Genomic DNA, 23,949 nt, shown 5'->3' on the forward strand with positions numbered 1-23,949 from the left:
AGGCTTGATATTGGGGGAGGCCAGGGAGCGATTGACATGGGGGGGGGGGCAAGCTGAGGGGGGAGGGTATCACACATGGCTGTGCGGGGCTCTCAGGAGAGCTTTGCACAGCAGCATGTGCCTGCATGACATTCCTCTTCACGGGGAGGACACAGCAGCCCACCATGTTCTGCAAAGAAAGGGCTTGACAGCCAAGTACAGAGTTCTTCGGAGGGTTGGGGCCAGAGGCAAGAGTGTGACTAGAAGGGCTGGGGCCAGAGACAAGAGCCCAAAGAGCCGCATCCGGCCCACTGGCCTGGGTTTGCCCATGCCTGGCATATATGGTAAGCGCCATTAATTCAGTGGGTCTACTTTAGTTGGGACAAACAGGATTTTGGCCATTACGTGTATTGCCTCTAGCTTACAAACTTGTAATAAATATTAAGATGTGTGATATTTTAAAAGTAATTAAATGAATCTGTATTAACCATCACTCTCTTCTTCTCTCAAACTTGTTTCAGGAGGATGCTATTATGACAGGAACCACATTGTTGTAAACCAAGTAAATGGCGGTGAATGTACACAGAAATGGGACATTGAAATATTGTGAATCAGATTTGCTACTATAAAACGTGTAGCAGTATGGCCAAACTACTGAAGTCACATAGCACTGGTGCATGTTGTAGAATCTACCTGAATTTTCCAGGCAGAAAATCAAAAATTTTCAAAGGTTTCAAGTATATAAATAGACTATGCAAAACTAATTCTATATTATCTAATTTAGGATATCTCTTCACAAGGTCAAACGAAGTAGTGTCCTATACAGCAGTCGTAATTAAGCCATAAGTAAAACCAATTTAACTGTTTTTATGTTCCTGTAAAAATGTGTATTTCTTTAACACTTTACCTCATTGTGCAACAACTAGTGAGAATTTTGACCTAAAATGCATCTTCTGTTAAGTTACAGGTTATGTGCTGTCAGTGGAAGCTTTTTCAATATTGAACTATTGTATCAATGTATCTCACTTTTAAAGAAAACTAAGATTGGAATCCTGTTAGTGCCTTATGTGATTGCAGGTGGTAACACAGCAACAGAAAAGAAAGGAAAGGCCATGGGCACATAGCTGAGAGGAAAAGCAGAGGAAATAACTGCCATTGGGAAGGAAGGCTCCTAGCTCCCAGCAGCTTATTTCTGCAGTCTGCAACATTCATGTTATTATCCTGAACCAAGGTGTTCCAGAAAGGCGGGTTTGAAAATGTTCCATTCTCTGCTAGTTTGGCAAGTCATCCCTTCCAGAACATCCAACTTCTCAGGATTCATCTGTAAATCAGGCCTTCCAAAAAAAAAACTGCTCAGAGCCAATAGCTTTTCCTCCCAACAGCAACAACTTCTCCTGCCTTCCTCACTAGGCCAAAAGCACAACTGCTAGTGTAATGTGCCAACAAGATTCCAGTTCATGAGTGTTTGATCTCAGGTTTCATAATTCTACACCATAGTTACTATATTTCTTGGTCTGTATCTACAAATGGACTATGAGAATTGCAAGTCAAAAATGCACTCAATACTCCACCGAGCTGACTCAGTAAAACAATTCTCGTCAAATTTGGTATACAAATGATTTTTAAGAGACCGGTTGTTCTTCTGCTAGAAATAAGGGCTCCAACAACTCATTGTATATGATTCACAACACCAGTGATTTTGCTTAAATTAGTCCAAAATTAGTAGCACAAGTGTGTGCTTAATTATTTGCCTATTGAAGTTTTCCCACACTCACGTGGGCAAAACCAGTAGTAAAGATGGATGGAAGCTTTCCAAAAAATGGGAAGCAGGTTAAACATTGAAGGTACCTTTCACACTAGACCACTGTAGCACCATGACAGCATTTTACAATATCCTGGAATTTACAGTATGGCAAGGCTCTAAAGCTCTCTAGTAGGCATTCTCAAGGAATTGCAAATCCCAGAAGTCTGTAAGATGGAGCCATGGCAAGTAAAGTGGGATCAGAATATCATAATGTTGCATGAAAAAGACTACAATCCCCATATGGCTACACTTGCTTATAAGTGAAAAATAAGTTGGGAATGGATCTTGGATTTTACCTGTTTTGTGTATTTTTTGTTGTTCCCCAATGAATACAGAAGTAATTGATGATCACTGCAGCTGTCACTCGAATGTATCCCAGATGCAAATGTGAGGGGCCAAAGGGCCTGCACCCTTCCCAACAAGAACTCAATAAAACTTTACCCCATGCAATTTTTAAACATACAGGATTACTAAAATATATTCTTTACCATGTAAATGTATAAGAGCTCCAGTTGACTTGAGAAGCAAAATTGGGTCTACCTCCTCCTTGCCTCACTAACTTTTCAAACTTCTATTTACTACACTAGTGATGGACACAGTTTACAGCAATTACAAAGTAATTTTGGTACAAAACATTAGTTTGCAGTGTAAATTATTAAAAACATTCACTCCAGATCAACTCATACATGGTCATTCAGATATAAAAGAACAGAACACTTAAAAAGCTCAAATTTATGCTAAAGATTGAAATGTATGTAATATTTAATCATTCTTAAAAGACTTCATGTACACAACAATCGAAAGAATTAAATGCTCAGGAGTTGTTTGCACAGGTGGTTCTCCAAACAGGCAGACATACAAATTTAAATGTGGGGTCATAGAGAACCTCTATTTGGCTCAGCACATGGGTGTTCAGTATTACAAAAGGTGTGGTTTCAGTAAATCTCAAGTGTATTTTTGGAATAAAAGGAAAGCAAGACTGTTTAGCTAAAACCAAAAGATATGGGGCTCAATTTCTTAACTTTTTTTAAAGAAACCACACAGCTGCACAGATTCTCACAATTAAAACATTGAAAACTTGTAAACCTCTATTTTTGTACAGATATGGCTTTATTAATATATTCAAGAAAATCTACCTAAGGGCTTGATCCACAACTCAGCTACATTATACCAGCGACCACAGAATAGCAAACTCCCATCTTTCCATGGATTTTGGGAGACACAGAGGCACACAGGACAACCATCTGGTCAACAGCTGCTCATTTGGGCAGAACAGAACAAGATCAACCTGGGCTCCCTGGCTGCTGCAATAAGACCCATCAATAAAAGCAGCTATGTAGTGTCCAGATCCTGAAATAAATCCAAATGTTCATGGAAGTTCAGTGGATTGCACCTTAATAGCACTTTAAATTGTAAAATAAACCATGTATTTACTTTTTGCATTTATATTATGTAACTAGAATCCCTAAATGCATTTTCATCAGAAGCACTTATTTAATAAACATTTTCTGTATGCTATCTCTTTGTCACTTTTTGTATGTTAACAGGCGCTTGCATACATTTAATATAACTCTGCTTTCAGAGTTATGTAAAATTCAGTCAACTACAAAAAAGATGATCAGCTGGTGTATCACCATTATGTAATAAATAGTGCAATTCAGTGTTTCTGCTCTGGGGAAAAGATCCTGAGAGTAGGCTCTGCTGAATTCAGTGGAAATTACATCTGGGTTCCAAGTGCCACGGGCTATAATTCAGAGGAAGAAACTGACAAAAGCACCTCTGAATATTCTTCGCATAAGAAACCCATAGAAAAATCCATGGAGTTGCCAGGTAGCATGAAGGCACATACACACATGTGCTTCAGGTTGCACTGTAAAGCTACAACTGTAAACACAGTTGCTATAGTGTTAAGGCCAATTAAACACAGTGGGATTTATTTTGGATTAAAGTATGCTCCACAACCGAAGGATTGCCAGAATAGGCAACTTGTAGTATTCCATGTGGTGCTGAGAGGCAACTGCCATTAGCCTCAATGATGAATGGCACTGTGGTCAGACCCTCAGCCCACAAGTTGCACATTCCTACCAGAAGACTTAACCACCAGTCTGTTTGTTTCTGCCAAAAACCATGTATTGCTAGATAACAATGACTCCTCTCAAGGTTAGGCACATCTTTCCCATTTGCTCACATCAAAGCTGTTGGTGTTATGCACCTTTAAGTTGTTTCTGACTTATGCAGCACTAAGGGTGAACCTAACATGGGGTATTCTTGGCAAGATTTGTTCAGAAAAACTTTGCCTTCATCTTAGGCTGCCCAAGATCATCAAGTTAGGTTTCCATGGCTGAGCAGGGATTTAAACTTGGGATTGGAAGCCTGGTTTCTAGACTTACTGTCCAACGCTTATATTCCTACACTGCGCCTGCAACATGTTGACTATCTCCTAGCTTCTGGCAATCCCCCACAAGTAGAAGTTATGCCTATTTGAACCAAAGTAAGTCTGTATTTAACTGGCCTTAACATAGTAACTGCTTATAGTAGTAGCTTCATATACAATCTAAAAGTATTGGTGCTCATAAACACGGTTACCCTGCATTGGGGAGGGGCAAACAGGGTTTTAATGGACTTATGGAAATAGTTTCCAAGTGAGAAACTGTTAACAGAATTGGGACGGCATTGCATTCCTAAAGCAGGAATGGGCAAAATGCACTCTGAAGCGACATGCAGCTCTCCAATCTTTGCAGCCCATCAAGGCTCAACAATTATTTTTGTTCCAAAATGGCCCCAAATGACTTCTAAAAGGTTTGGAAGTTCTCTTGGAACCCCTAGAAGTCAAATCTTTGCCAAAAAAACCTTCCAAATAATGATGATCTCAAAATGATTCAAAATACCTTCCATGGGTCTAGGAAGTCTCAAAGCATGATGAAAATGTCCTCATGTTTCCTAGAGAAAATTTGGGGGCATAAAATATTTTTCAGAAGCAGGAAAGTGAATGCAGCTGTCCCCAGTCTCCTGGGGGTCTAATCAGCCACCTAGGCTCCAATAGTTGCCTGGTCCTATTGTAAAGGTTAATGAATTATATACTATGCTGGAAGGAAGAATTTTCTTTTGTCCAGTTCATTGCATGAGTGCTATTACAGAATGCAAACCATTTTAAACATATCTTTTAAAAAGTAGGTCATGAAGATTCAAAACCCATTATCACATGTTATCAGAAGTGATCTTATGCATAGCATATTCACACAATACTTCTCAGTAGAACTGAATTAAAATTATTTTGCCTTTTATTTATGGAAAGTTGAATTTATTTCACTATCAAACTAATCACTTTTTATATATGTAATCTGCACAGTGAGATAGGACATGTGGAATGAATGTCCAGGAACTTCAGAACAGAGACAACTGCAAGAGAGACCAGACCATTCCACATAATACAATAGTGAAACATACTTATAGATGTATATGTAAAACACACTTTTACTACTGATGTGTTAGCCTGCTCTCTCTCTCTCTCTCTCTCTCTCTCTCTCTCTCTCTCTCTCTCTCTATATATATATATATATATATATATATATATATATATATATATTCTAAATTCTAATTCCTCAATAACACTTTCACACTCACTATAACTGAGAGCAGCTATAGAACCTACACAAAAAAATCTAAAGGAGATAAAGCTTTAAATCCCTGCTCAGCCATAGAAAGTCACTCTCTCAACCACAGAGTAGGGCAATGGTAAATTCCCCCTTGTCAAACCATGTGACAGCATAATAACATACAACTTGAACGTACACAACGACTTGAATGTATAAAACAAGCATAGCAAATAGCTTCTGTATTGGTGAGATCATGAAACAAAAAGAAAGTGGAAAAATCTGACTCACGGCAAATGGGTATATAGGTTTTATATAACGCAATTTCCAAGAGAAAAAAAAAACTTGCATAATACAACAAAAATGAATTTTTGTGCTTTCGGCTTTACCACTCACTGATTAGAAAACGCACCTTATTTGCATCACTAGGTAAGTATCGGTACAAAGGACGTACAGTATGCTGGCTAGTTCTACGTATTGTACCATGTAGTAGCACCTAAGTGAAATTATTATTTCATCAAAAACTGAGATTTTCGGTTTTACAGACTATATTGCTATCTGCAATTTAAGCAGATAACTTGGCTGTGACAACAAAAATCCACCTTATTTTAACATAACTAATCAGTTATATGAGGCAAAGCTTCCTCCTATGTGCATTTCAAGAAATAAAACTATTGCCACAATCCTCTTTGGGATATCATCAGAAGTGGACTTCCCTCTGCAGAAATCAAAATTGCTCAGCTGCATAACATCATCTATATCAAATAAGGGAACAGTGTACCATTACATACCTTCCCAACTCAATAAATGGGTGTCTTAGCCCCTCAGCTATGTAGTTACATAACAAAACAGGTAAATCAGGATTCCGGCAAATATTCTTTAGATGCATTTTTATGTGTCAGCCCATACACAAATCTTTAGAATATATGGATTTCAGACCATTCCATTCACTTTTTTCGCAAGCCTACTGTTATGTACAAGAAATACGTAAAAATGAGTCTTTCTGTACACCAAAGATAACCGTTTGCTTTTTGTGCGCAGCAACAGATTTTTTGCTTTGGCTAGATTTTGCTTTAACAGATTCAAGTGTATACTTTACTCTTTCCCTGGGGAAGACAACTTAATTTTGGCTGGCTTGTGCCTTCATATTACTTCAATTAGGCATTCACTCCACAGTGAGATCACCAAGGTCTCTTTTTCAGCATCTGAAGACAGACTCAGCTCTTCCACACAGACAGTATCAGAATTCCAAATTTGTTTCAGTGCATCCATATGGGAAAGGGGAAACCGTAACCCGGACGACTTTATGAAAAAAAGAAGAAAGAGAGACATTAGATCAAACTAAACAAACACCAGACACGTTTTACAAACCACTATACACATATGAATCACCCACTAAGAATAGTCCTGTGCAGATAAACATTATTCAACATAAGTATCTCATTATAACTCACTACATAAGTTGCCCCCCTCCTCATATCCATGGATGCTACCAGTTACACCTTGAAGATAATTAAAAAAGTTCTAAAAGCAAACCTTGATTTTACCATTTTATAAAAAAGGATACATTTTACTATTCCATTATATACAATGGGACTTGAGCATCACAGGATTCTGAAATTCACAGGGGATCCTGGAACCAACCCCCAGCTGATATCAAGGGCCCATTTTACAACTGTTCTGGTTCCAAGTATGTTTAAATTTCAAGAATGCTTTTTCTGTACTAAACTCTACTGTTTGCAGTGAGAACTAGAATGCCCCTGTTCCTTGAGACATTAGATCTGGCATCAGCGACACATGTCTTGATTACATTCCATTTGGACTAGTTTCCAAAAACACCGTACTGTCTTTGGAAACTGTTTGGAAACTTCAGTGGGCACAAAATACTGCAGCCAGACTGTTAACGGACTGGTTACAGGGATCACATGACTCCTGTGTTCAAGCTGCTTCATTGGCTAACAGTCTATTTCTGGACATAATTTGAAGTGCTGACTTTAAAGCCCTACACTGCTTGGGTACAGACTATCTGACAGTCCGCTGCATCTCCCGATACAAACAGCTGTTTAAGATAGGAAAAGAAAAGCTTTCTCGCAGTGCCATCACCTTCACACTATGCCCACAGTATACAGTACATCAGCTATAGGTAAAACTGAAGCCAAAGTCATCTTGTAGATACATAAGCTACTACTAGTGCAGGATGATGATTCAGAAACCATTTGTTACATTGGTTACTCCAAATATTTCCCAGCCATCTAGGGAAATAAAACCCCCTGGATATATGCATTTAGATGAATCAAAGTAACAATGCTAGCATCTTGTTAATGACACATGCAGGCATAATGTGATTTCAACAGTTTGGACTTGAGGAAGGAATGTATTACTTCCTTTGCACAACAACCAAAACCCTTACAGAATTCACTTTTCTCCAGTGCACGCATACCCCACAATGCTGCCATTTAGTGGCTTACAGAAAGTGGTAAGTGTTGGGAGACGAACATGGTTACTTATTTATAACTAGTGGCATCATAGAAAAGACACTGCCTCAGCAACTCCTTGGATTTCAAGACCAAACACTGTGCATCTACTTATAGGCACATGACCAAATAGTTTTCTAATGCCCTGCTACTCTCGACTATCCACTAGATCAGTGGTTCTCAACCTGGGGTCCCCAGATGTTTTTGTTACGGGTTTGTGGAAAAACAAACTGTGTGCAGTCCTGTCCAGACGTATCCAGCCCTTTTGTGCATCCACAATGAGCAAAAGAAACAAGCCAGGAAAATGGAAAAATCAAAGTTTACTCTTAAGTAACAGAGTGAAAAAAACACAAAACCTCCAGCTTCAAAATAACTGAGTCTCTTTGAAGCAACAAAACTCACATAAAGTTCTTTGCATTAAATTCATGCATCTTCTTTGGAGATTTCTTCATAGTAGGCTCTCAGCAAGTTCTGAAGCAGGTGATTCAGTAAGTCCCAAAAAGCATTACAAACATTCCTCAAGTTATACCCCATTCAGGGAGTGGTTCAAGCTTGTTAGTCTTGATTGTTCTAATTATTCAACTATGAGTTGTAATTGACCAGGCATTTTTCCCTTAATACACACATACACAAGTAGTGATCCCACAGAAACTTAGTCAAATACATGCATATACAGCAATAGTTTTTGGCCTTCAACTCCCAGAAATCACAACAGCTGGTAAACTGGCTGGGATTTCTGGGAGTTGTAGGCCAAAAATATCTGGGGACACCAGGTTGAGAACCACTGTACTAGATGGTGAGGGGAAGGATACAAGAGAAAGATTAAGCCCTTGGAAGGGGGCAGGAAGGCATATCATATCAGTGGAAGTTCATGATACCACAGTCTGAGTTTGATTTAGTAAGAATCACAATAATATATGTATGACAACTGAGCGATCTACTGAGCACAAATCTAAACATGTTAAATCTCAGTATATTCAGAGCGTTCATTAAGTAGGTTTAGGTTTGCAGCCTAAGCATTTTAAGCTATCTGGGAAACAGCTACTGTTTGTTTACAGGGGCACCTCATCTCCTTGTACTTTTACACTGCAACTACTATCTGCTCTAATCAGCATATCCAATAGATAGAGGTGACGGAAACTATAACCCAGAAACACATGAAGAGTGTTGCTTAGCCTTCTTATGTAGAACTGTGTTTTTAATATTGTGTTATTGCTAGTGATACAAACATGTTTTGTGTATCGAGACCACCATCTACAGGCCTTCACATATATAAGTAAAAAAAATCCAACTGAATCCACATTTCCACTTTGAAGAGCAGACTGTCTAATACAAGCAACGTGCCTATGAGAAGTTTTGTTTTCAATGTTTCTATTGCACTAATTCACATTGTATTCCCATTTTGAAAGATAAATGGAATGTGAAAAATAAACCATAACAACTAACTGCAATGAAACATTAACGCAATGCAACTAGTTCAAGTACTTTAGTTTCACTTCTGCTCTCAATGCTAGAAGCAAAGACAATGCCTCTGTGTTCCAAGAAAATTGACAATTTGCAGTCCACAGTGTAATATGCACATTCCTTCTCTCAAGCATATGGTAAAAAGACTGTTGTCTTACCAGAACAAACAGGAATATATTTATTAAAAAGAAATATCTCAGCTCACTGTATTTATTACAGTATTACAATATTTTTGCTTTACGGCAGCCTCTTCCCACCTACTGTATGAACGTTTCATGGGAGGGAGGGGCAGTTATAGTCCAACTGCCAGCAGTAGAAAAAGACTAAAATAAAGAGCCATTGGGATATCTAGAAGTTAAAACACAGCCTTGTGGTCTATGAACAACAGCCAGGTTTGTACAGTGATTGCCTTTAACAAAGCAAGGGGTTTTGTTGTAACAGCAAAGTGGCAAATCTTAAGAAAACAAGCCTAAAACAAGCCAACCCCACATGATATCTGTTCTACAATTTATTTTATGTAACATTTAGTGACACATACTTCTTTGGAAAATACTCTGGAAAAGCCACAGCATAAGCATTTCATCACAAAACTGAAAAGGAAATCTGTTCTGTTACAGCCAGTGGCTCTAACGTCGGAGGGCAGTGAATCTGCTGTGGGTGTTACTCCAAATTTTAAAACAGCTGTGCAAGGCACTGAAACTATTTTGAAGTTCAGCACATTGAAGAGCTCCTTTCAAGTTTGGACTAAAATCCCACCTGCATTGACCTCAGAGCCATCACCTGCCACTGCTAATACAGCAGCCACAGCTGTTAGCTATGACAGGTAACAAAAACCTATTCTACAACAAAACACGGCAGAGGTGCTGCTTTAAACTCTGCGGTCTTTCTACAACAGAAAAGAGAATCACAATGTGTTCCCATTGCTATGGGAATAAAATTCTGCAAAATCCTCACCATTTGCTATACTGCCTAGGGCTGAGTGTGTGTGCGCGTGCGTGCAATCAATTAACATTTGGACATCTAAATTATTCCCACCATGACTTAAGAGCATCTGGCTATCCACTGTAAAACACTGGATACTGAACTAGATGGCTCCTTGATGTGATCTGCCAAAAGCCCCATAAAACCAAAACAGTGAAGAAAGGCAAGTAATAAAAATTGTTGTTGTTACTGCCAGCAAGCAGCTTTAATCATAGAATAGTAGAGTTGGAAGAGACCTCATGAGCCATCCAGTCCAACCCCCTGCCAAGAAGCAGGAAATCGCATTCAAAGCACCCCCGACAGATAGCCATCTAGCCTCTGCTTAAAAGCCTCCAAAGAAGGAGCCTCCACCACAGTCCGGGGGAGAGAGTTCCACTGCCGAACAGCTCTCACAGTGAGGAAGTTCTTCCTGATGTTCAGGTGGAATCTCCTTTCTTGAGAGATGTAACAGGAGATGGCAGAATGACAAAAATGATGTTGAGAAGGGAGGGAAGAACAGTCTGCATGAAATAACTCACTTATTAAAATGTAGGGGAGCTTCAGGGGCGACAACGCCACTAAAAGGATCAAATGTACAAATGAGAAACTAACCTCCACGATTCCTTCCTCATCAGTATTCTCTTCTCCCATCATATGGGTTTCCCTCTTGTTCTTTAAGCAGTGATACACAAACACCATTTCTTTAAGTGAATTATTCTGAGGAAAAGAAAAAGACATTCAGTTTTGTCTGCTATCTAGCAGCCAAAATGAAAAAGTTTCAGCATAAAAACGGTATCTCTCCTTCAGAAAAATGCAACCCCAGAAGCCTCACAATTTATCTCATTCCAGTGTAGTTCATTTTGTTTGGCATGTCTCTTATAACATAAAATTCCTGCACTAAAAACCAGCATATGGTGTTATTTCTATACAGTTTAAGTAAAAAAAAATTAACAAAGTCTAGCTTTTCTAGTCCTGTAATTCTTTTTCTGATCAGAGAAGAGCAACAATATTACTGTAATGTCATAATCAATCCCAATCACATGCTGTGAGATATAACTAAGCGGACTAAAAATAGGATGCAGGCAATGTTACAACGCAGAAAGATCCAATAAAAATTAAGTCTCCACGGGCACTTCCCTCTGTACTCACCAAATGGTCTTGTTCTGGTTCCACTGTAATTACTGTATAGTCTTTAAAACGTAATCTGACTGTGCTGCTCAACTTTGGTAGTGGTCCACCTAAACAGGGAAATATAGATACATCACTGTGAACAAAAGAAGGGGCAACCCATCTTTAATGCTTTTGTTTCTCAACTGTTGCAGGAATCAGTGTCTGAAACAGGGACCCATCAAGTCACAGGAACTAATTTTTTAGGAGGGAATCCTTTATAAGTGCCATTTCCCTAAGGAGGAAAATTCTAGAGAAATGTCATATTAGCTTGGGATATCTAACTCATTGATTAGACACTACATCCCCTACTGTATGACAAACTACATCCCCTACTGTATGACAAAAAATATATTATTTTATACAACTTGATTCTTCAACACCCACAGTAAATTGAAATGTCACCTGAAGTCAAAGGGTCAAAGGTAGGCCCCAGGAAAGGAGGTAATCTGTTCATAATAAAATCTTTTTTCATATCAGATGACTTCAGTTCCTTGCCGTTTTCTTCTAGACGGTCTGCAAGGCATCTCAGGAAGCCACTTAATTGCCTTGATGAATCAGACAAATCCACCTTCTAAACACAGGAAACAACAAGAATGTATGTTTACAAGAACTTAGTTTACTTGAGAAGGCAATCTGAGATTCTTCAAGCATTGCAAATGCTGTTGTCAAAAGCTTTCATGGCCAGAATCACTGGGTTGCTGTGAGTTTTCCGGGCTGTATGGCCATGGTTAAGAAGCATTTTTTCCTCACAACTTCTGAGGATGCCTGCCATAAATGTGGGTGAAACATCAGGAGAGAATCCTTCTAGAACATGGCCATACAGCCCGGAAAATTCACAGCAACCCATTACAAATGATATTTCCAATCTAGTGGATGGAGGCAGAATTTTAGAAGGGGATTATTCCAGTCATGAGCAAGAGTTCTTTTTGAAATCTTGCCACAGGATAGGAAATTAAAAACTAGTTATGAAGTTCCAACACTAAAATATGAAATCCTAGACCACATAAATAATTAAAATGAAACCCAAATTAATAAGTCTTTAGAATGTATGTTTATCTATCTTCAACCCAATATCTAGAACACTAGCTCTAGAATCTCCCAAGTCAAGTATTGTCTACATAAGAAATTACAGGCAGTCCCTAAGTAGCAAACATTTAACTTACAAAAAACTCATAATTGAGAACAGGGTAAGACAACAGGAAGCGAGAGAAATTTACCCCTAGGAAGGGAAAATCGCTCCTGAAAGAATTATCATGCGGAAAAGGTGTCTCCACTGAAGTTTTATCACCAATCCTTGATGCCACAATACGCCAATTTTTTTCAAAATCCAATTATCACAGGGACAGAAAGTGAGGTGAAATCTTCTGAATAGAGTTACCGACAGCAAAACAAACACCACAGGGGTGAGCCCTTCTCTATGCCATCCAAAGTTTAAAAAGATATATTTTTGGCTGGAGGTACACTTTAAAAATGGACCTGTTCTGACTTACATACAAATGCAACTTTATTTATTTATTTATTTATTTATTTATTGGGCTTGTATACCACTACTCCCAATTTGGAGCAGTTTACAGAAATAAATTAAAACAATACAATTTGCTTTAAAATAACAATAAGGACAGACATAGCCCCGAGTTATTCACCCATCAAAGGCTTGCCGGAAGAGAAAGGTTTTACAGGCTTTCTCAAAGGCAAGTAGGTCTCGGATAGTTCGGGTTTCAACTGGCAAGGCATTCCATAAATAAGGGGCTACAATCAAGAAGGCTCACTGCCTAGTAGAAGACAAATGATAAGAACAAACCTACAGAACCTTGTTTGTAACTTTGGGACTACCTATATAATTCACAAAATATTCTATTATATGTTTTTTCTGGGGATTGACTCTGACTTCCACTTAAAACAGTCCTTTATATTTTATGATCCTATCATAAAGAGATCAAGCATGAAAAGAGTTTTGCCAATGAAAAAAAATGTGGGAACACTTCAAAACCTGGGAGAGCAGTCATGGGACATTTAAGAACCACACAATGTACAAAACTTGCTGCTAAAGACAAAGCTGGCATCTCTTCCAAATTACAATTTTTGAACTACCAGGGGACACTTACAGATGTACTCAATGCTTAAAACCAAGACTATTAAAACTTTTCTTCTTGGAGCAGCTGCATATTATTGTGTTAGTTTTTGTTAGTGCCGCATCATTACCATCAATAATTGCCTTGGAATGCTTTTCCGAAACTCTATGTCTTCTTTTGCCATATCCAAAATAAGCCCAGGAACTACATCCAAGAAGAAATCTCTCCAAGAGCTGGCAGGCAGAAGACAAATCAAAGCCATTAATGAAAATTAAGTCTGGAATAACATTTCTTGAAGATAGAGCACATATGAATTAGCTTTCAGAGTGCAGCCAAGTATTCACCTAACACAACATCCTGCCTTCAATGCTATCTAATCCAAATATTTTAACTACAAAAGCTTTTGAGCAATTGAACCATGCAGTATGTGCAATCATATCAGAGATTACTTCCAGCAGATCCTCAGAAAGCCTATGTACATCCAAAAACTGATGTTTGAAATAAAGTAAAGGCTGAGATTGCTTTAAAGAAACAGTACAGTATTCTCTATCAACCACAGCTACAAAGTCATCTTCCAGGGCAGCCCACGTAGAAGCACTGCATAAGGAATCAAATCTGAAAGTTGTAAGCTTCTCCAAGAGAAGGAGAAGTCTACACAGCACCTTTTTCCTAGATCACAAGATGACAATTAAGGCTGGAAAGTATCTATATAAAACAGCCATGTTATTTAAATCCCTTGGAAAGGAATAAAACATGCTTTTGGCCTATTCAAATGACCTAGCACTTAACAAGAGCCAGCATGATGTAGTAGTTTGAATATCTGACCAGGAGTCTAGACAAATTCAGGAATTTCAAATTCCTGCTCAACCATGGAGACCCACTAAGTGGCCTTGAACAAGTAACACTCTTCAGATTCAGAGGAAGGCAATAATAAACTTCATCTAAACCAATATTGCTGACAAAACCCAATGATAGGGACCTTGTAATATAGAGAACCAATACAGAGATAAAGCTCAATGATAGGGACCTTGTAAGTTAGAAACCATTTGAAGGCATACAACAAAACCCACAAGACTTAAGCCTGTTTCACTCAAAGTAATATATTTTAGCTTGCAGATTCATTCAGTTCAGAGTGAATGGCAAAATAACTACAATAAGACATAAAGCTAGGTGCTTACTGGTTCTGATAGGTGCTGATAGTCACATGGGTAGAATGAGCTATACCAGGAGGTGTGGCAGCTTGATGAATAGTTCCTCTTGGAAAATATAACAAGTCTCCTGGCTGAAGAAAAAGTTATTGTGAAAGTTAAGTGCTAGCCTGCCCTGCTTACAAATGCGCAAACCATTTAGTAAACAATTATGTTTCCAATTCCATATTTCCATATGGAAATGTACATAAAAGCAGTTATTTTTAATCCTAAAGTATATTGTTTAAATAATACAGTATAACGTATTACTGTACCTTTAATATGAAGTTGTGTGTTGGAGCCCCAATTTTGTCCTCAGGCTCAGCATTGTATTGTTGAGCTAGAGGTATAGTGGGTTTGTATAGCCTCCAGTGCTTTTCTCCTTCGAGCTGCAAGATAAACACCTGAAAGAAGCATAACTCAGTAAGCATCAGAATGCCCCACAGTTCAGCAGACCATCACCTATTCTTACATAGACATAAGTAACAGCTGAACTTCATTTAACCAATCTCCTTGTAACACAGTTCAGTTCAGCTGTACAGTTCAACCCTGTAACCTGCAGTTTCACCTATCCACATCCGACAAAAAATGACTTCTCTAGGAATTTGGTAGGTCATCCAGGCGATTGCTATGGAATGCTTGTCAGAAGTTACTATAAGAGGTATTCTAAGGGACCTAATACCTTTCTAAAATTTTACTAGGCCTTCCAGGATGACTCTTGTTAACTTCCAGTGGAAGTCGTTAATTTCAATTGTTAACTTCCAGTGGAAGTCATTTGTTTCCAGTTTTCTCCTTCAACTGTAAATTAAGGAATGTATCTCAGATGGATATTGCAATAATGTACTTCAAAAGTATTGCACTTCGAAAGAATTCTAATATATATGCACTCAGAATATCCACTACATAGGCACTTATGACTTTTATGTGTAACAGAAAGCAATGAACAAAATATTCAAAAACATAAGGGGATGTGAAAAAAGTGTCAAGAAATCCCAACATGGAGAACCCTCCTAAAGCCTTCCCCCCCCCCCTTTCCTTCTTCAAGTCATCAAATAGATGTAAAGAACTACTCTTGCTTCCCCAGCCTAGACTTACATTTACCATGTGTGTTCTCCTCTCCCCGTCCCCGTCCCCAGCCATAGCCAATGCTTGTCTTCAGCTGCCTTCTGCTGAACCTCATTTAGTGGCTGAGGTTCAGCAGAAGGCAGACAAAGACGAGCATTGGCTATGTAATGATGCAGGAGAATCTTCCAGGATGCATGATACATTCTTCAGGAATTCCTGGAATCTTCCAGAGCAGAATTTCTCAAACTGTGGTCCTCCAGATGTTTTGGACTTCAAATCCCATAATTCCTAACAGCGGGTAAACTGGCTGGGATTTCTGGGAGCTGAAGTCCAAAACACCTGGAGGAGCAGTTTGAGAAACACTGCTCCAGAGACAGATGTGCCATTTATCAGAACACATCTGTCCCCACCCCAGTCACTACATGGCCATGTTAGGATCAGAAGTGAATTCAAACAACTTTCTCTGTGCAGCCTGCAAGGACTTCTTAGGCCTTTCTACACGGCTATATAATCCAGATTATCAAAGCAAATAATCCACATTACCTGCTTTCAACTGGTTTATATGAGTCTACACTGCCATATAATCCAGTTCCAAGCAGATAATCTGGATTTTTTATGGCAGTGTAGATGGGGCCCTAGAAAACTGTATGGTTACCCAAAACTTTGCTGCAGTGGGGAGAACACATATTCATTTATTTGTGCTTCACTGCTGGAATGAATAATGTAAACTAACTCATGCCTATTAACAGACACATATAGTGAGTGCTACTCCTAAAAAGGAGAGTCAGGGTGGCATAGTAGTCTGAGCATTGGATTAGGACTCGAAAGACCAGGGTTCAAATCTCCACTCAACCATGGAAATCCACTGAGTGATCTTGGGCAAATTGCATTCTCTCTCAGCCTCAGAGAAAACCAAAGGCAACCCTCCTTTGAACAAATATTGCTAAGAAAACGCTGTTAAAGTTAGCATAAATGAGAAATGCCTTGAAGGCGAACAACAACAAACTCCTGAAAATACTCATGGCCATGAACCTTTTGGGAGTGTTCTTACCTCAATATCATCATAGTGTGGAGGGAGGCCTTGGGACCCTGGAGGAGTTATGTAAATATTAGATCCAACCAACGAGCCAAAGAAGCATTCCAATTTCTCCTGGATTTTCCAGAGCTCATTCTTTAAAATAGGATAGCAGGGTAACAGAGAGTATTAGTATGACAAGGCAGCTGTCCTTTGTCTTCCCAGTTCCTCCACCTATGATGTTTACATGCTACTCTTCCAAATACACATCTCAACCTAAATAAATGGCCCGATGACCTAGATAAGTGTCAAATGATAAAAAGTGTAATATTCAATAAGGAAAAAGTGACCCTAGTATATGCAGTTTTTGTACTATGTACTCAAGTAGACAAAAAATGAGAGCTCAAAAGCTGCCATTTGTCTCTTTCTTCAAATCAGCTGAAATCTAGCATCAGCAATTTCAAATCTATATAACCAGACCTTAAATTGCCAAGGTCAGAAACCCTCAAATAAATTTCAAACAGATGGGGCTAATCACATTTTCCCCACAAAATTATGTAAATAAATACTACATTACTGTTTAATACAGACCCATACCTAGTTCCATTATTTGAAAGCCAGGAAGCAGCTGCACAGTAAATAGGACTGATACGAAGACATGATAGAAAAACCAAGCAATCTATGACTTCTCATTCAGTTCTGAAGTGTCCCTGGGCATCTTTCAATCCAGGCCAGCAACCGTTGTATGTAGTATTAAATCCAGACAGAGAGTAGGCACATGCAATTCTACAGCCTGTTCCCTAAATCTTTTTTAATTGTATGTCTGGGTCAATCCAGGCTTACAATGGCAAAAGCAACCAGAAGCTACAGAAAACTACCAGATCCTACCTTAAATCTCTGAGGTTGATGAAATTGTATTGTTGCCTTTTTCTGATCAAAATCCTTCTTCAGCTGTGCATAGCTGACTTTGCCATCTTTGTTAAAAACCTTCTTTTTCCCATTAATACTCTTGCAAACGTTAATGTCCTTTCCATAATATAAACCATGCTTGACTATGCCTTCCAAGTCAGTTAACTGAAACAGTGACGAATAGTAAGATGCCACAGTAGGGTCATCTCTATGAAGTACCAATGGCTTTTTCTCCCAGTACTCTCTAAAAAATTCATCTTGCTTGATAGGTGAAATCAAATCCTCAAATACATCCTGTGGATGGTCATACTTCCAAAGCTCATGGCTAGCAGTTTCCAGTTTGGCTTGTTTGCATGGTAAATGTTGTTCCCTCTCAGTTCCAGATCGTCTCTCTAATTTCTTAGGCATAATCCTGTGTAAATAAGAAAAGAAATTAACAGCGTCATTCCATGAATGTTTGTGAAAAATAATCCCCACCCAAGTTTAGTTAGACTTATTCTTGAATATGTAGATCTGCATTTTTTATTTTAGGAATATCCCATTGACCCCAGTGATCTTTACATCTGTAAATCTGTTTAGGATCTTGCTGCATGATATCAATATACTACTTTGGTATCCATCATCCAAAATGCTTGGAACCAGAAGTGTTTTGGATTTTTTCAAATTTTGCAATACCTCTATTTTTATATATGGTCATAAATGAGTTATCCTGGAGATGGGACTTCAGTCTAAATACAAATTTCATTTATGTTACATAGATACCTAAAATATGTAGTTTGGAGGTAATTTTATAAACGAATTTTAATATTATTGTTCATAAAATAAAGTATGTGTGCATCGAACCATCAGAAAGCAAAGGTTCTATTATCTCTGCCACCCATGTGGACAATTTTGGAGTATTTTTGTATTCCAGATAACTGATGATCAACCTGTACTAAAGCTGCATTGCTACACATATCTGTAATGTTAAGTGTTAGATTACGACTTGGGCCATGAAACTGGGCAGACTCAGACCAGTCATTTATCCCCAATGGTCTACCTGACAGAGCTGTTCTGGGAATCAAGAGGAGAGAAGAATCATGGGTTCACTACCAATTTAAGCCTAGTAGGAGAAACGTGGGATTCAAATATTAACCAAAACACATTAAGAAAGTTAAGTCCTATTCAGTTCAGTGAGGATTAGATTCTGTCTGGCCTTGGAAGCTAAGAAAGGTTAGCCCTGGTTATTACTTGGATAGAAGTACCAGGTGCTACATGCGATATTTCAGAGGAAGAATTTGGCAAACCCACTTCTGAGTATTCCTTGACTAGCAAAACCCTATGAAAAATGAATGAGGCCACCATAAGTTAAGAGGCAACTTGAAGACACATACACACACTCACACAAAACAGGGTCAGAGTGCACAGCTGCATCCAAAGGACAGAACTGCATAAATGGGCCATCAAAAATGAATGTCTGGGGTTGAAGTGCAAGTCAATGTCACTTTACCAGTTAAACCAGACTTATCTTAGCTGAAGTAATTAGAAGTATCGGAGTTGGCAAGGAGCAAAAAGGAACATCTCAGAGAAGGGCATATTTCCTTCCAATCATTCCCCAGAGCAAAAAAGGATACTGAATGTTAATACACCATGCAGTGTCCATGCCTTAAGGAGTTTATCAATGCTTGAATTATTCCCTCCTAATACCTTTTCTGGCTACATACTCACAGCTTGCCTTCTAGTTTTGCAGGATTTGGAGAAAAGTGAATCTCATCTCAACAGATGAGGGTCACCTCAGCTCTTCAAGCCTCCATTATCCAATTGCATGCATGTTCGTTTTAAAATAAAGCTTTTAAAATGTTGTTCCGTTTGGGTTCCTGAGATCCCATGACATTTTCTGTGACAATGGTAATTGCCTGATGTCCTCAATCCACCTTCCCATTCTCTCTGCTGAAAGAATACTGACTGCCTGGTTTTAGCTTTAACAGTGCCAAAAGAAGAAAACGCCTCATGTAAAATATGTTGAGAGGGTTTTTTAAAAAAGACACTTCAGCCAACATAAGGAGGAGCACAAAGATGTGATGGGCACGTCAAAATCATGCCATTTAACAACCAATGCAGCCCTATGAGCAAGGAAGGTAATTCATAAAACATCAGTGTTCCTTCCTGTCTGTTACATCTTAAACTAAATATTTTAATGGTTACCACTTTATGCCCCCCTGTGCTTAAAACTACTTAAGGGCTGCAGGAGCACAGGACTAACAAGAACAGGCAGATGCCTGGCAAGAGAGAGACACAGAGAAAGAGCAAGGATATGTTCTTCACATCAGTGTTAAAGTTGCCAGATCAAACGCTGAAAGGGCAAAGGTAAGCATACACAGCATTTGGAAAGTGGATGTTTCACAGTTGTCTAGTGACCATCAGTCTTTCCAGAAGCAATTATTCCTGACATTTCTATGGCATTTTACAGTACTTTAATTATTCATTCAGTGTACTTATACCCACATTACATCTCACCTGTCATACGATTAGGACAGATAGAGACATTTCCCAGATCAGAACAAGAAACAACTATCTTCATCAAGGCATGCAGCCTTCAGACCATGCACTTGTGTACATGGTTTCTTACAACTACCTTAGAAGCTGTGTTATTGCCCCACCACTACAAACAGAGAAGTCTTTTTGCCAGAGACAAAGCAGCAGTAAGTTCACACTTTAACTGAGATCCAAATTTGGAAACCAATAAATACAAAATCCATGCCTTTATATTGGTAGGATAAACACAGATATTGAAGGCCATGATATACATCTAAATGGAAATCTAATCATCAGTGGGATGTGTGAACTGCATTAAGTGACATCATTACAGGGGGTGACACTAAAATGACTGTCCATAAAATTGTTGTTTCATCACAAGGTTTTTTTTAAATCCTTGTAATTAGATATCAACCCAAAAACATTTTTCATAGTCCAGCTTACATGTATTGTGTCAATATACCTACAATACCAAAACTACATGCTAATTTATTTTTTGAAGCTTTCAATTTACAATGCACTCTGATTAGAGCTGTCATTATTACTCAATTGCAATGAAACTCCAGATCACGTGGTTCCACCTGAGATAAGTGAATATTGTCATTTTTGCTGCTGATGTTTTTATTTTGCTTTTTTAGTGGTTGCTGGTTTTGCCAATTTTTCTGGTATTTTAAGCTACAATATTGTGGTATGGTCTGATATGGGAGGAGCTCCATGGAAGTGACTGTATGAGTTACCATACTAGACGACAACAAATTTGACAGAAAAAGTAGTTCAATACGCAGTAATGTTATGTTGTAATTACTGTATTTACAAATTTAGCACCAAAAGTCTGATATGGGAGGAGCTCCATGGAAGTGACTGTATGAGTTACCATACTAGATGGCATTAGTTCCTATGACTCTACTGTAAAGCTTACATGAATGGACTGCAAAATGTACATAAAAAGAATGAAGGAGATGGGAAATCCTTGAAGAGATAAAGTTTTGCTTTCAAACAGCACAGCTCCATGTCTGCAGGAACAGGATCATTGTCTCACCACCAGAAAAAAGTTTTTCTGACTGCATCCCTTCCTTCCCACCATACACCAGATGACACAGACCAGTTTTTATTATACTTTTTGGCGCTACAGTAGAGTCTCACTTATTCAAGCTAAATGGGCCAGCAGAAGCTTGGATAAGCGAATATCTTGGATAATAAGGAGGGATTAAGAAAAAGCCTATTAAACATCAAAATAGGTTATGATTTTACAAATTAAGCACCAAAACATCATGTTATACAACAAATTTGACAGAAAAAGTAGTTCAATACACAGTAATTTTATGTTGTAATTACTGTATTTACGAATTTAGCACCAAAATATCACAATATATTGAAAACATTGACTACAAAAATGGCTTGGATAATCCAGAAGCTTGAATAAACAAGGCTTGGATAAGTGAGACTCTACTGTATTCAAAAAACACAATAAATTGTCATATCAAACCCAATTTTTTCACAAATTTGGTATTTTAATCAATCCACTTATTTGTTTTGAGTAAATGTGAGTGCCGATATTCTGATGAAATTTCTTTTAAGTGCTTCTGAAACCAACCTGAATCCTTTCAGGGAGATAGGGCAGATTATAAATGAAGTATTTTGTGTTTCCTATCAGAAAATCGAAAATCTATTTAGAGGACTTTAACCCCTTCCTGATCACTTTCAAAAGAAATCATAAACATTTACTAAAAATAAACATACCAAAGGTATTTAAGGAATGAAGGGAATCTAAAGCAAATCTGCGATTATTTTTAAATTCAGAATGCCAAAAGGTAGGGATAAAGTGTGAATACATTTTAATATTTGAATGTCTATGATTTGAATAGCATAAATAGTTTAGTTGTGTTTACATTTTTATATTTATATGTATTCACATTTTTCATTTCTGTTAGATGCTTTGAGTCCCCATATCAAGATACATTAAAAAAACATACAATTCCTCTAAAACAAACATAAAATAAAGTATTTTTATGACCCTCCATTTTACAGGCCTGGGTAATTTGGGGTCCCAGAAGACCAGCAAAAAGTATAATATTCTCCTCCTCCCCAGCTCAGTCTCTCTTGTGCAGGCATGGGCCTCCGGGTGTTTTGGACTTCAGCTCCCACAATTTCTAACAGCTGGCTGTTAGTAATTGTGGGAGTTAAAGTGCAAAATACCTGGAGGGCTGAAGTTTGTCAATGCCTGCTCTAGTGCCATCCATCTGAGGATTAATGCAGTGCCACGGCTCAATGCTGTGGAATTATGGGAGCTAAAGGATGCATCTACACCAGGCATGGGCAAACTTTGGCCCTCTGGGTGTTTTGGACTTCCACAATTCCTAACAGCCTACCAGCTCTTAGGGATTGTGAGAGTTGAAGTCCAAAACAACCGGTGGGCTGAAGTTTGCCCATACCTGGTCTACACTGTAGAGTTAATGCAATTTGCCATCACTTTAGCTTCCATGGCTCAGTACCACGGAATAAGTTTGGTGAGGCATCTCTTTAGAAGAGAAAGCTAAAGACCCTGTACAACTTTTATTCCACAAAGCTGAATAAAATCCCACATTATCTGCTTTGAACTGGAATATATGGCAGTGTGGACTCAGATAACCCAGTTCAAAGCAAATATTGTGGGACTTTCTGCCTTGATATTCTGAGTTATATGGCTGTGTGGAGGGGCCCTGTTGTTGTTTATTCGTCACTTCTGACTCTCCATGACCTCAAGGGCCAGCTCACACCAGAGCTCTGTCTGCTCGGCTCCTTCAAAGTCAAGGGCCCTACAATTCCAAGATCCCATAGCATTGAGCCATGGCAATTCAAAGTGCAGTCAAACTGGTTTAACTCCATAGTGCAGATGTACCCAGAGTCTTTATTTGTTCAGCCTCTGCTTTAGTCAAACTTTCTATGACATATCCTTAAGACAGCAACCTTATTACGTGGGGTTTCTAGGCATGGGCAAACTTTGGCCTTCCCTCCAGGTGTTTTGGACTTCAACTCCCACAATTCCTAACAGCCGGTAGGCTGTTAGGAATTGTGGGAGTTGAAGTCCAAAACACCTGGAGGGAAGGCCAAAGTTTGCCAATGCCTGCTGTAGATTTAACAGCTGGGCACCACTTCCACCACTATGCCTCCATGTTGTGGAGTCTTGAACTGGCGTTGCACTGAGTCTCCTTCTCTGCCACAGAGGGCACAGCATGGGCTGTTCAAAGTGGGTGCCAAACTGCATTAATACCACGGTGTGGGCGCCACTGTGGCGGCTGACACATCCTGGCCGCCTTCTCCTCACTCCTCACGAGGAACCCGACTACCTGAGAGGGCGTTTTATCTCAATATATATCTCAATGAGAACGAACTCTGAGGGGCGCCTCGGCCTAGAGAAGGCCCTGAGGCGCTCAGGCCAGCCATGCGACGCGTTTATACCGACCTGATGCCCGGGAGGGAGGACGGCGTGAGAAGAAAGAAAGAGTGGTTTCCTGTCAGGAGGAACCTCCTCTTCCTTCTCTTCCCCCGACCCTGCTATGGAGGCGACTTGTTGCTTTTGCCCGCCTCTGACGAAATGGAGGGCGAGGCTTTGGGTTAAGGAGGAGGAGGCAGGACTGAAAGCACCGTCCTGAAAATACACAGAACTGCATTTCCAATCGTTCCCTCAAAAAATGGGCGTGATGGCCAAGGCTGTAGGACAGGCATGGACAAACTTGGGCCCTGGGGGTGTTTTGGACTTCAAC

At 39.0% G+C, this 23,949-nt stretch overlaps 2 protein-coding genes across 2 annotated transcripts in view; one reads left to right on the plus strand and one right to left on the minus strand.

Moving 5' to 3' along the window:
* Positions 1-3,301, plus strand: part of crybg3 (crystallin beta-gamma domain containing 3) — a 75,784-nt gene extending 72,483 nt beyond the window's left edge. Inside the window, exon 22 of the mRNA XM_003219109.4 lies at positions 501-3,301. Within this exon, the coding sequence (XP_003219157.2) occupies positions 501-589 (89 nt within the window). The 3' untranslated portion in view covers positions 590-3,301. The remainder of the gene's footprint in view (positions 1-500) is intronic.
* On the minus strand, positions 2,528-23,805 carry riox2 (ribosomal oxygenase 2). Its single transcript, XM_062974924.1, has 10 exons — positions 23,649-23,805; positions 17,672-18,104; positions 16,820-16,939; positions 14,979-15,107; positions 14,695-14,798; positions 13,647-13,749; positions 11,847-12,015; positions 11,424-11,512; positions 10,887-10,991; positions 2,528-6,678 (listed from the first exon to the last, which is right to left on the minus strand). The coding sequence occupies exons 2-10, from the start codon at positions 18,098-18,100 to the stop codon at positions 6,520-6,522; spliced, it is 1,407 nt and encodes a 468-aa protein (XP_062830994.1). The 5' UTR covers positions 18,101-18,104; positions 23,649-23,805; the 3' UTR covers positions 2,528-6,519.
* Positions 23,806-23,949: the final 144 nt, after the last annotated feature.

This window comes from Anolis carolinensis, chromosome 3 (assembly GCF_035594765.1).
Source record: "Anolis carolinensis isolate JA03-04 chromosome 3, rAnoCar3.1.pri, whole genome shotgun sequence".
Lineage (NCBI taxonomy): Eukaryota > Metazoa > Chordata > Lepidosauria > Squamata > Dactyloidae > Anolis > Anolis carolinensis.